General features: G+C 52.6%; 1 protein-coding gene across 13 annotated transcripts in view; it reads left to right on the top strand.

Annotated features, from left to right (window-relative positions):
* Window positions 1-12256, top strand: part of huwe1 (HECT, UBA and WWE domain containing E3 ubiquitin protein ligase 1) — a 52727-nt gene that overhangs the window by 5481 nt on the left and 34990 nt on the right. For 9 of the 13 annotated variants that reach the window (XM_088932838.1, XM_088932871.1, XM_088932799.1 and 6 more), the window contains exons 2-23: window positions 3059-3128; window positions 3393-3491; window positions 3802-4008; window positions 4773-4925; window positions 5044-5106; window positions 5480-5557; window positions 5794-5841; window positions 5931-5999; window positions 6099-6198; window positions 6642-6742; window positions 6985-7135; window positions 7272-7399; window positions 7518-7658; window positions 8323-8428; window positions 8737-8847; window positions 9511-9612; window positions 9735-9815; window positions 9960-10066; window positions 10404-10596; window positions 10790-10881; window positions 11120-11319; window positions 11976-12033. In XM_088932838.1, the coding sequence (XP_088788964.1) occupies window positions 3084-3128; window positions 3393-3491; window positions 3802-4008; window positions 4773-4925; window positions 5044-5106; window positions 5480-5557; window positions 5794-5841; window positions 5931-5999; window positions 6099-6198; window positions 6642-6742; window positions 6985-7135; window positions 7272-7399; window positions 7518-7658; window positions 8323-8428; window positions 8737-8847; window positions 9511-9612; window positions 9735-9815; window positions 9960-10066; window positions 10404-10596; window positions 10790-10881; window positions 11120-11319; window positions 11976-12033 (2433 nt within the window). In that variant the 5' untranslated portion in view covers window positions 3059-3083. The remainder of the gene's footprint in view (window positions 1-3058; window positions 3129-3392; window positions 3492-3801; window positions 4009-4772; window positions 4926-5043; window positions 5107-5479; window positions 5558-5793; window positions 5842-5930; window positions 6000-6098; window positions 6199-6641; window positions 6743-6984; window positions 7136-7271; window positions 7400-7517; window positions 7659-8322; window positions 8429-8736; window positions 8848-9510; window positions 9613-9734; window positions 9816-9959; window positions 10067-10403; window positions 10597-10789; window positions 10882-11119; window positions 11320-11975; window positions 12034-12256) is intronic. The other 4 variants (XM_088932845.1, XM_088932886.1, XM_088932894.1 and 1 more) reach the window with 1 other exon arrangement.

The following is a 12256-nucleotide window of genomic DNA, read 5'->3' on the forward strand; positions in this document are numbered from 1 at the left end:
GGTGTTGAGCCCGAGGGACAGAAGGAGGGCTGAAGCACTCGGACCTTCAGCTTGATGAGTGACGCCTGTTGATGAAGAGCAGTGAGGTGGCAGTTTAATTTTTAGGAGGAACTTCCATCTCTCCTTCCATTTTCTAACAGCTTCTTCCAGTGCTGGGTCACGGGGGAGCCGGGGCTAGCAAGCAACAGGAGCAGGGCTGGGTACGCCTGAGACGGGACGCCAGTCCATCGCAGGGCACATGCTCACGCCAGGGCCGGTTTTATCAGAAGCCAATATATATGTTTTTGGACTGTGGGAGGAAGCTGGAACACCCGGAGAAAACCTATGTGAGCCCAGAGAGAACGTGCAGACTCCACACGGATAACACCCCAGCTCCAGCCCCAGCGCTCCAGAGTAGCTGTGCTAACCACTGCGCCACCAGTGGAGCCCAGACTGGGAGCTTGTCAGGGAGAATTGCCCCACGGGAGCCCGTTTTCTGAGAATACAGGACAAATTTCACAGTAGGCGCGGACTCTTTCGGCCAGGTGGAGCTCTCCTGCTCTGCGTTCTGACAGCCTGGGTGCAGCAGTTTATTTCCATGCTGTATGGGTCTTCTCTGTGTCAAAAATTAGTTGTCAGTGCTGAATCTAGTGAGCCCCGTCTAAACAAGGTTCCTCCCCTGCTCGATGACCACAGTTCGCGACGGACTGGGCTCACTTTCTGTTCACTCTGTTGTGATCCCTTCCGGGTCTTCCGGCGAGCTGCAGGGTCTTGTGCATGCTGGCCTGATGAAGCAGTGTATTTAAATGAACTTCACGAGCCGACCGGCTCTTAATTCATGCACGTTTGTCCTCGTCCTCTTATCGCTGACTGCCCTTGGCTCTTGGGGTGGCTTTTGGGTTCCCTTTACGTAGCGGGCGGGTCCGTTTCCAGCTTTCGTAGGAGGTACGGGCTCTGGTCCGACCTGTGTTGGATGAAGAAGAAAAGTAACTCTGCGTGTCTGTCCATACAGATTTACTTAAATTTAGGTAATTTTCATGAAATGTGTAACTGCTGTTGGCTTATATGTAGAGGGGTCTTCAACCCATAAATAAACCCCAAACGGTCCAAGCTGCTGTGGAGTGGGAGTCTGGTCTGTTTTCCTGGTGTGGCACCGCTCACATCAGTGGGCAGGAAACTGGATAACTGCCCACTGGCCTTGGCCTTTAACTGAAATTCCCTCGGTTCCCTTTTAATAATTAGTTCCTTGAGTTGGTTGCCGTCTCTTGTTTCTGAACCGCCGATGGTGTTAAGCTTGTGGCAGCCGCGTCTTCCCACAGTGCACTGTGGCAGCGGAAGCTGGCCTCCTGATTCATTGGCGGCCGGCTGGTCTCGCTGTCGTGGTGCTCCTGGGGGTTTGGCAGCCGTCATTGGGTCGTATCGCCTCGTGTTTCCTAAAAGATTGGTGAATCGTTCGTGGCAACCCATGATAAATTCACGTATCTGCACACTGTCCGTGCAGTGGAAATCGGCGCGGTGCCCTACAGTAAAGAGGCATGCATCAGTACAGTGCAAATAAAGTTCAGTGCTGTCTGGAACGCAGTGGTCTAGTCCTGTACAGTACAGTGCTGTCTGTACAGTGCTATAAAGCAATAGAGTGTGTAACAGTATCGAAGACAGCGGAGTAATGCTGGAGCAGTACTGTGTTCAGAGTATAATGTCTACAGATCAATGCTGGAACTTGGAAGCAGCAAAGTAGCTTTCTTCTTGCAGTACATTGCAGCACATCTTAAGAGTGAACGGTGCTGTACTGCGCTACCGCACCCTACAGCACGTTCATCTCAGCACCTGTGGTTTTTGAATATTTTGCATGCATTTTGTCGAGGCTTGCAGGACAGCCCGTCTGTTGCAGGGCAAAGGAAGGACTGAAACAGTGTTGGGGAGTGGGAGACGGAGGGGGAGCAAGGCCGAGGCAGAGTAGGTAGGAGAGGCGGCTTCAGCAAGAAGGCGAGGAAGGAAGAGTTAAGGAGAGGAAGAGGGAGGGTGAACGAGGCAGAGCGAGATGGGGGGGGCAGGGTGCCGCTCCTGGCAGGGCCGGCTGTATTGATCTGGCAGGGTGCTCTCCTCCCATCAATCTCCTCGCGGGCCGGCAGTTTAATTTCATTAAGTGGCTGCGCTCTGCAGATCTGTGTGGTGCTGCGCTGTCCCGCTGGGTCCGTGGCTGTCTGTGTACGTCAGCGTGTCTCTTGAGCGGGAGGGAGAGCCTACCGCATGTTTCCGCGTGGCTGTTTCTGCCTGGGCCGTTTGTCATATTGCAGACCCGAGATAAATGTGAGCACTGGTGATGAACCGAAAGGGCTGAATGAGTCCTCTCTCGCTGGAGACTGGGAATGAGATGGCACCTGCTAACTGCGAGCACCAGCATCTGTTCGCTCAGTTGTTTCGAGTGATCGGAAAGACTGTTTCAGTGATGGCTAGTCCTGGTCCTGGAGAGGCCCAATCCAGCTGGGTTCACAGGTCACCTTTAAATTGACCGCTTCAAGAGACCGAACAGCTGCACTGTGGTGACTTAAGTGGTTAACGTTCAGTGCAGCCATTTAGAGGTTGTGTAATTAAAAACCTGCACGTCCTGGAAACCTGGACTCCCTTGACTGGAGTGAGCTTGCTAAATTAATTAGCCTGGTTGTTCCGAACCTTTAGAAACGCCCGATTTAAGTACATGACCTACTGGAATAGGGTTCTTGGACCTGGGCTGCGTGCTGTGGAACAAGTAGAAATATTGATGTGCTGAGGGACTTCCTGTTCATAATGTAGTTCATAAATCAGGCTCGTAGGGGCTGCTTGGAGAAAATGTCAGCTGTCAGTTTTCAATGGGGTGCCAGAATCTGCGGTTTTTCGACATCAAATGAAAAAGAGAAAGCAGCACAGCTGTCCCTGTATTATTCCTTCCCATGGGTGGAGTTCTAGAGGATTGGGGTTTGGGGCTGAAATATTGGGGCTGGCAGGAGGGAGCCCTCTCACAGGCGCAGTGGCATGGAGAGTTTCTCTGGCCCTCTCCCTCTTTCTCCCGATGCTCAACTCCTTCTCTTCTCCCCCGCAGGAGCAGAAAGTAGAAACTAGTGACAATGAAAGTAGACAGAAGCAAGTTAAAGAAGACCCCCACAGAAGCGGTGAGTCTTTGATGTCTTTCACTTTCCTTTTGCACCTCTCTCCCTCCCCTCTTTCTCTCCACCTCTTCTACAGCCCCCTTTTACTGTCCCTCGCTCTTTGTCTCCGTCCAGTTTACTTTCTCTCTCGGAATCAAAGGTGGTTTGATTTATTTGAGACTTCTGGAAAGCTGGATGCCCCTACCCTAGCTGTGTTAATTTAGTGTTGACACAGGCTCGGGATGATCAATGTGATGCGAGTGACCTGCCCTGTCTGTTTGCCCACAGCCTGCGGACTGCAGGACGCTGATAGACAAGCTGAAAGCATGCAGCGACGAGCAGCTTCTGCTGGAACTGCAACAGATAAAGACATGGAACATCGGGAAGGTAGGAGTCTGGGACTCGGTATCGCAGACTTTAAAAGCTCAAGTACTTGGAGCTCAAGCAAACTCCTCATTTACTCCTTGGTCTTTTCTCCTCTGTCCCAATCTCCTCTCCGATCTTCCTCCCTCTGACCTGTTCTCTTGTTGTGGTTTGTTCCTTCTCTCTCCATCTCTCCTGGTCTCCTCCCTGCTCTCGCTGTGTCATCCTCTCCCTTCCTCTCTGCCTCCGTCCCCCTTCTCCTGCTCCTTATCCCCCCCCCCCCTCCCTCTGCCCATCCTCTGTCCATTCCCCCCCCCCCCCCGCCCCTCTCCAGTGTGAGCTGTACCACTGGGTGGACTTGCTGGACCGGTTCGATGGAATCCTGTGTGACGCGGGGCAGACGGTGGAGAACATGTCCTGGATGCTGGTGTGCGACCGGCCGGAGAACGGCCAGCTCAAGAGCCTGCTGCTGGGCGTGCTCAACTTCACCGCGCTGCTCATCGAGTACAGCTTCTCCCGCCACCTCTACAGCTCCATAGAGGTACTGTGCCGTCAACACGGGGGGGTTGAATTCCACTGTTATCTCACAGGGGTCCTCCATTGATGTAGGAACCTCCAGGCCTTGAGTGCTGCGCCCCTTCCTTTAGAGCAGGGGTGCCCAGCTCTGGTCCTCAGTGGCTGCTGCGCGGAAGAGATTTTAATAGGTCTCTTTAAACCTCCAGCTTATTTATTAGGAGCAAAGGAAGGCTTCCACCTGTCCATTAAGGCTAAGGGCTCGGAACGAAAGAGAGTGGCCCTCTGGTCTAGATGTTCCTCTCATGTAGTGCTTGATTAAGACCTTGATCAAGCAGCCAGTTTTGCTTGTGGTTTAGTCGACTAATTCGTTCACTTAATTCAGATAAGTCATTAAGGTATGAGATGGAATGAAAACCGGGTGTTTGGCGGACGGTTTGGAAGAAGCTCCCCAGCCATGATATTATTCAGGAAATAGCCAGCTGAGTTCTTCAGAGCTACTAACCACAGAACGGGCTAGATGAGCCAAATGGCATCTTCTTGTATGTAATGATTCTTGTTCTTGTTTTGTTAGTTTTGGTGCTGCGTGGGAGTTAGACTATTAGTGTCTTAGAGAATGTCTTGCATTTTTGTAGAGGTGTTGTTTACACACTTTTAATACGCTGTAATACTGTGAAATAAACTGACATTTTTTTTCTTTCTCTTCTTTTCTCATTCTCATCTCTGTCCTGTTACCTCTCCCTTTTCCTTTCTTTTCTGCTGCCACACCCTCTTTCTCATGGGCCTCTGCAGCACCTGACCACCCTCCTGGCGTCGTGTGACATGCAGGTGGTGCTGGCTGTGCTCAACCTGCTGTACGTCTTCAGCAAGAGGTCCAACTACATCACCCGGCTTGGCTCGGACAAGAGGGCGCCTCTACTGGCCAGACTGCAGCACCTCGCCGAGGTTAGTGTGCGTGACTTTCTGCCTGGGTTCTGGTGTGCTCGTCAGCCTGCTGCTTTTCTTATCCTGTTTTCTCTCTCTATTCCCCCCCCCCCCCCCCCACCTGTGTGTCTGTCCGCAGAGCTGGGGAGGCAAGGAGAACGGATTCGGCCTGGCGGAATGCTGCCGGGACCTGCCTATGTCGGTGAGTTCCTGCAGGGTCTTCCCGCAGCGTTCCCACACCTCCGGGGAAAAACCACGTTCCCAGGCCTGGAAAGGCTGAGGTGTGCAGAGAGGAAAAGTTAAAAGAGGGAAATGAAAACGCAGGAAGTTTGGGGAAAATGTGGGTAGGGCTGTTGCGAGGTTTGTATTGAGACAGTTGCGAAGGGGTGTGGCACAGAAGGCCGGTGTGCAAAGACAGCTTGGAAACACTGTTCGTAAGGATGGGAGTGTCCAGCGGTCAAACATGGGTCCACGTGTGGTAAACCGCTCGCGAGGGAGAAATGAGGCTTCTCTTATCGTGTAGTGCTGCTGATTCGGTGCTGACTCTCTCTCCCTTTCGTTCTCTGTGTTAACAGAAGTACCCGCCCAGCGCGACCACGCTCCACTTCGAGTTCTATGCCGAGCCCAGCACAGAGGTCAAGGTGGACAGGAAGGTAGGCAGATGAATGTTGGGAAGAGAGGGATGTGGGAGAGGGGAGTGTTGGGAAAGGAGAAGAGTGGGAGGAGGAGGAGAAAGGGGAGGAAGGAGGAGAGAGGAGAAGTCGGGGGGGTGATAGAGGCCGGAGGGAGGGGATGATCAAAAGGTGGAGGAGTAAGAGTGAGTGACTGTTTGTCAGCTTGCCAGACACCTGCTTTAACACTGTGTCCTCTGTTGTTCTCTCTCCCCCAGTCAACCAGTAACACACTACACTACATTCACATTGAACAGCTGGACAAGGTAAGGCCACCTCATAGGTGTGGTCATTATTGTTATGCTTCTTTTCTATCCACGTTTCTCATTGACCCCGGCTATTCTGCCTGTTCCAGATCTCGGAGAGCCCTTCGGAAATCATGGAGTCCCTGACCATGATGTACAGCATCCCCAAGGACAAACAGGTGGGCCGGGCCAAACGCTCTCACTCACTCGCGCAGCTGCTTCGGTGCAAAAACAGAAGTGTCAGGTGCACTAACCCTGCCACCCTCTCTCTGTCTCAGATCCTGCTCTTCACACACATTAGACTGGCTCATGGCTTCTCCAACCATAAGAAGAGGCTGCAGGCAGTGCAGGCGAGGCTGCATGCCATCTCCATACTGGGTGAGGCACGGACGCGAGTGGTGTTGTGAGCTGTGATTCTGCCTGTGGTGCTCACAGCTGCAGCCAATCTACGACTGTACTAGAGAGAAACTTTATTTTAAATTGCGCCTTTTAATGTAGCCTCTTAAAGCGCTGTACTCCATGAAAAAAACAATGATGGGCGATGAAGAAAACAAGGGTTTTGAGTGTGGTGTAAGATGCAAATCAGTTAAATAAAAGCCCCACTGACAGGGAAGGTTTTGAGTCTAGATTTGTCAGATTTGAGGGAAGGTGAGTCTCTGATCCTTGGGGATGGAATTCCAGAGTTTTGGGGGCGTAGCGAGAGAAGTCCCCGTCGCCCACAAACTTTGTCTTCACCATAGTAGTGATAAGTTGTGATTTTTTTAAAGTGTTTGATTCCGCTTCAGTCATACCTTTTCCTCCCCCATGTGTGTGTGTTGCAGTATACTCCAACGCTCTGCAGGAGTCCGCGAATAGTATCCTGTACAACGGGCTGATCGAGGAGCTGGTGGACGTCCTGCAGATCACAGACAAGCAGCTAGTGGTGAGAAGAGCCTTCTTTCCTTTTCTTGGTCTCGGGCCTTTTTCCTTCCTCGGGCTTCCTCTCGCTTGGCAACCTTTCTGCATTGAGTATACCGGTGTCTCTCTTGTCTTGGGGCTTCGTTTCTGCCTCCTCTACGAATCTCTTCCTGTCTGTTTCTTTTCCCATCCCTGTCTCCCTGTCTGCCTGTCCTTCTCTGTGTGTCTTGAGTTATTTTCTCCTCACCTGCCTGCCCGTGTTTCCAGGACATCAAGGCGGCCTCGCTGCGCACCCTGACGTCCATCGTGCATCTGGAAAGGACGCCCAAACTCAGCAACATCATCGACTGCACCGGAACAGCCTCCTACCACGGCTTCCTGCCCGTGCTGGTCAGGAACTGCATTCAGGCCATGATTGGTAGGTTTGCCGCACAGGTGCAGAACCCCGGTTACCGAGAAGGGGGTTTAACTGGATGAGCTGGAGCTAGCTGATAGATCAGTCAGGTCCTGGCCTATTCCAATCATGCGGCCTTCTCCCTCTCTCTCTTGCCCAGACCCCATGATGGAACCCTATCCTCATCAGTTTGCCACGGCTCTATTCTCCTTCCTGTACCACCTGGCCAGCTACGATGCTGGGGGGGAGGCACTGGTCTCCTGTGGCATGATGGAGGCCCTGCTGAAGGTCAGCGAACGAACACGCCTCTCGGTTTCTCGGTGTCCCGCCTCGGCGTCCTGGTGCTTGTCGGTGCCTCTCCAGCTTGGTGTGTCTCAGCATCTCGGCATCTCCCCGTCTGTTCCAGGTGATAAAGTTCCTGGGGGACGAGCAGGACCAGATCACCTTCGTGACGCGGGCGGTCAGGGTGGTGGACCTCATCACCAACCTGGACATGGCGGCCTTCCAGTCCCACAGCGGGCTGTCTATCTTCATCTGCAGGCTGGAGGTCAGTATCCGTCCAGCCTTGCGCCCCGGGTCTGTTAGTTCGTTTGTTCACTGTCCCCGGCAGATGGCCTGCAGCGTTTTCAACTGTGAGCTTCGGTTTGCGCTGCATCTTGTTAGACCCTTTTTCTCTGGAACCACACAACACTGGTTAATCAGGCTGGAGACTTCTTTATTGTAATAAAGAAAGGAGGGCAGACAACATTAATAGGTTAACCTGGTCTCTCTCCCCCTTTCCTAAGGATGTCGACAGGCTTTTATTCTTGTAGATGTGCAAAATTGCCATTTCAAAAGCATAGCAGGTTGTTACCATATAAGGTGGGAACAAGGTCAGAAGGTTAGGGGGTGGGGGTCACTCTTTGTGCAATTAGCTAAGACCCCTCTTCCCTTTCATGTTGCTAAACCAAGTGTAGGAGTTACACCACCAGGAAGAAAAAACTTGAAGAAATGTAGGTCTGCTCAGAATGCACAAAGTGGTTAAGCAGTTCTTGAGGGCTTAGTTGCTAACTCATGAGATATATATATATAGGTTCCTTCAGTCTCCTGTATGTGGTCGGATGAGGTGGAGGCCTGACCTGCACATAGCTGTGTGTGGCTCCCCCTGTGCTGTGGGGTGTGTCTGAACAGTGCTGGGAGCATGTCTGACCGTGTTCTCTGATGCCCAATAGCATGAGGTGGACCTGTGCCGGAAGGAGTGTCCTTTCGTCATTAAGCCAAAGATCCAGCGGCCCAGCACGGCCACGGAGACCGAGGAGATGGAGACCGATATGGAAGGTCAGTCTCTTTCTGCCATCCCACTTGGTCTGTCCTCCTCCTCCTTCTTCCTGTTCTTCTCAGTGTCCCTTTCACTTTGCCTTCCTGCTCTCTTCTTGGAGGTCTTCATCACTCACTGTGCCCCATTCTCCCATCTTTCTAGTCCTGCCTCCGCCTCCTTTTAGTCTTTCCATCTTGCAACTCTTGCTGCCTGCCTTCTTTGATTCTTACCCGTCTCTTTCTGTCCTAACCTCTCCCATCCCTCTCCATGTTTCTGACTCTGCTTTCCCCTCTCACTCTTTCTTGCCTTGCTGTTTTTTTTTCCCCAGTTGCTGATGTGGCAATGGAGAGTAGCTCCCCTGGCCCCTCCACGTCCGCGGAGCAGAGAGCCGAGACCGAGGCCCGAGCTCAGAGCAGCGCTGCCTACACGCCCAGAGCGGGTAAGCACACCGCCGACTCTTGCTTAACACAGGGGCCTGTGACGGGCGGACATGCTTCACTTACTGCTGTGGGCTTCTTGCTCTCCACCGAGCTGTGCTGCCCATTTCAGGTCGTTGCATTAGCACATTTTGCGGTCATGAGTGTAGAATTGTCTCTTAATTTTTTTATAACTTATTTAATGATGAAAGGATTCAAAAATACAATATATACAAGGAAAATAATTTACTGCTTTCATCTTTCATTTTACATTATATTGTGCCTCTGCAGAAGCTTTAGGGGCCAAACGCTCCTCGTGTTCCTAAAGAAAATAATGATGCATGATGCTCTGTACTGCAGTGCTTCGTTTGCCCGGGCTACAGCAGTGCACTGAACTTCTGTGGCAACGGCTAGGTTAGCTCTTGCCCTTTAAGGGGTATTCTGACCTGTGGGCATTCAGTCATGATCCCTCAGCTGGTAGTTTTGCACCCTTGGCTCCTCAGCCAAGCGCCATCAACAAATTTTACGAATTCCTCTCGTATTGAGCAGGATTACTGTGGCAGCAACACCTAAATCAGTCGTGCAGATGTAACCCAAGAGGTACAGGAGTACAGTACCTGCCACTCACCTGTCTGTCACGTGCGTAATCAACAGCGATCTGTACATGGCTTGTGTGTCCTCCCCAGGTGTACAGTGTATCCCCCAGAGAGCTGCCCTGCTTAAGTCCATGTTGAATTTCCTGAAGAAAGCCATCCAGGACCCCGCCTTCTCCGATGGGATCCGGCATGGTACTGTGTTCCTCTCTACTGGATGCCTGCGGGCAAGATAGTTCTAATTAAGAAGTTTACCCTGGTGAGTTAGTGCCCTGGTCTCATCACTCTCATCATCCCCCTTCTCCCTGTCTGTGCAGTAATGGATGGGTCCTTGCCTACCTCACTGAAACACATCATCAGCAATGCGGAGTACTACGGCCCCTCTCTCTTCCTTCTGGGTGAGTGCTGACTCTGACCAGGGGATTGCGCAGTGATGGCAGATTCACGGTTTCACTCTCAAACAGTCATGGTCTTAAAACCTGAATTAAAAAGTCTGTAAATGTCCCTCCCATGCTTTCTCTCTCTCTCTCTCTCTCTCCCAGCGACGGAGGTGGTGACGGTATTTGTGTTCCAGGAGCCCTCTCTCCTATCCTCCCTGCAGGACAATGGGCTGACCGACGTCATGCTGCACGCACTGCTCATCAAAGACGTGAGTCCACACAGGCGCGGACTCCCCTCCCTCGCTCCCTTTCTCTCACGCTCCCTCTGTCTCTTTCTCTCTTTCCCTCTATCACGCACGCTCGGCGCTGAGCCCAAAACTCGCTCGGTTTGCATCCTCCCTTGCCGACAGTCGAACTCGCACTTCACCTCGTGGGCCGCTCTCTTGCTCATTGTCACTTGTGCCTTCCCTCTCCCCTCTCCCCTCTTGCCTCGTCTGTCTCGCTCACTCTTCCCTTTCCCTGCTCCCTCCCCTCCCCTCCCTTCCCCTCCCCTCCCCCCCCCCCCTCCCCCTTCACTCTGTTTCCCTCTCTCCCTGTCTCTCACAGTCTCTGTCTCGGCAGGTGCCGGCGACACGGGAGGTGCTGGGCTCCCTGCCCAACGTGTTCAGCGCGCTGTGCCTGAACGCGCGAGGGCTGCAGTCCTTCGTGCAGTGCCAGCCCTTCGAGCGGCTCTTCAAGGTGCTGCTGTCGCCCGACTACCTGCCTGCCATGCGCCGGCGGCGCAGCTCCGACCCCCTGGGTGAGCCCTCCTCGCCAGCCGTGGCTCTGCCAGCTGCTCTCCTCCTCTTCTCTCCCTCTCTCTCTCTCCGTGTTAGTGCACAGCCGTGTGCCAGCCGTCCCCTTTTCCTCCCTCTCACCCCTCTGCCACTCCCTCTCCATCTCCTTCCTCGCCTCCCTCCGTCTGTCTGACTCTCTTGCTCCGTCTCGTCCAGGAGACACGGCGTCCAACCTTGGCAGTGCTGTAGACGAGCTGATGAGACACCAGCCCACGCTTAAGACTGACGCCACCACTGCTATCATCAAGGTTGGAGCAAGACGGAGAGGGCGGAGGGTGGGGAGAGTGGGAGAAAAAAAGACCTGGAATTGTCCTGGAGTGCAATTCCCAGGTGCGGGGGTTCTTGGGTATCGGTACTGACATGTTGAGGGAACTGTGCCGCAACATGGAAACGAGGGAGAAGTGAAGAAAGTAAGAAATTGGCGGTAGAGATCGGTCACTTTTAGCCAATGGGGTTTATGTTGCTTTCTCTCTTCATGCGTCTCAGCTCCTGGAAGAGATCTGTAACCTGGGTCGCGCCCCGGAGTACATCTGCCAGAAGCCGTCCATCCAGAAAGCCGATGGATCGGTGTCGGCCCCGCCCCCACGCTCCAGCCACGCCGCCGAGGAGGCGTCCAGCGAGGATGAGGAAGAGGAGGAGCAGCTGCACACCTTCGCCCAGCCCGGGGAGACGGAGAGCAGCCGACAGTAAGAGAGAGAGAGAGAGACGAGGGAGAGTGGGAGGCCATTGTGTTCATACGTCTTGGTAAAACGGTTGCCAGGTCAGCAGAGTACTCCTCTGCTGCGCCAGTAAGGCTAACCTGAGAGAGAGAGAAAAAGAGGAACAGTTTACTTTCACACAACACAGGGAGAGAGGAGAGAAACGGGACGGTAGAAGAGAATTAGTCTTCTGACAGCAGAGGCAGTGGAGGAGTATGATGTTGAGAGCAATGGCCAATAAGAGGGAAAGAGATTAAGCACACAGGAGTAAGGTCAGAACTCCTTATTCCACCGAAGGGTTTTTTGTTTTCTGGAATAATAGACAGTATAGAGGTAAATGCAGTATCCACAGAACAGAGCAGGAGAATGAATGAATGGACAAGAAGAACAGAGAGCCTGAATAACGTAAAAAGACGTTACAAGACTTCAGTGTCGATGTAAACCTGTGAAAACCTGAAGTCTTAACTAACGAGAGAGAACAGAAGGACCAAACACATAAGACTGACCATGAAGAAGGAGAGAAAGAAGACAAGGAAAAGAGAGAGAGCAGAACAGGTGGCAGATTTTCAACAGACTGATTGTGACCATGAGGTTCAGTCTCTACGTGGGGTTTGCCTTTAACAGACTAAACTGTGTTGTTGCAGGGTCGTGGGCACAGAGGAGCGGATACCCATCCCACTAATGGACTACATCCTGAACGTGGTAAGTGGAAAGGCATCGCTGAGCACGCTGACACTGCGTCAGCAGCGAGACAGATCTGTCTCTGTGTGTGGTGCTTGTGGGGTCACTCCTCATACACACTCTCCCCTAAAGCATGCCGGTGTTGTGAGTTCCTGTAAACGCAGGGCTGTTGTTCCAGGTGTTCTCGAACATATACGGATTAATTAACAGACATCCTGCTAGATCGCTATCTTCCAGGAAGATG

The sequence above is a fragment of the Atractosteus spatula genome, chromosome 2 (genome assembly GCF_055471065.1).
Source record: "Atractosteus spatula isolate fAtrSpa1 chromosome 2, fAtrSpa1.hap1, whole genome shotgun sequence".
In the NCBI taxonomy this organism is placed as follows: Eukaryota; Metazoa; Chordata; class Actinopteri; order Semionotiformes; family Lepisosteidae; genus Atractosteus; species Atractosteus spatula.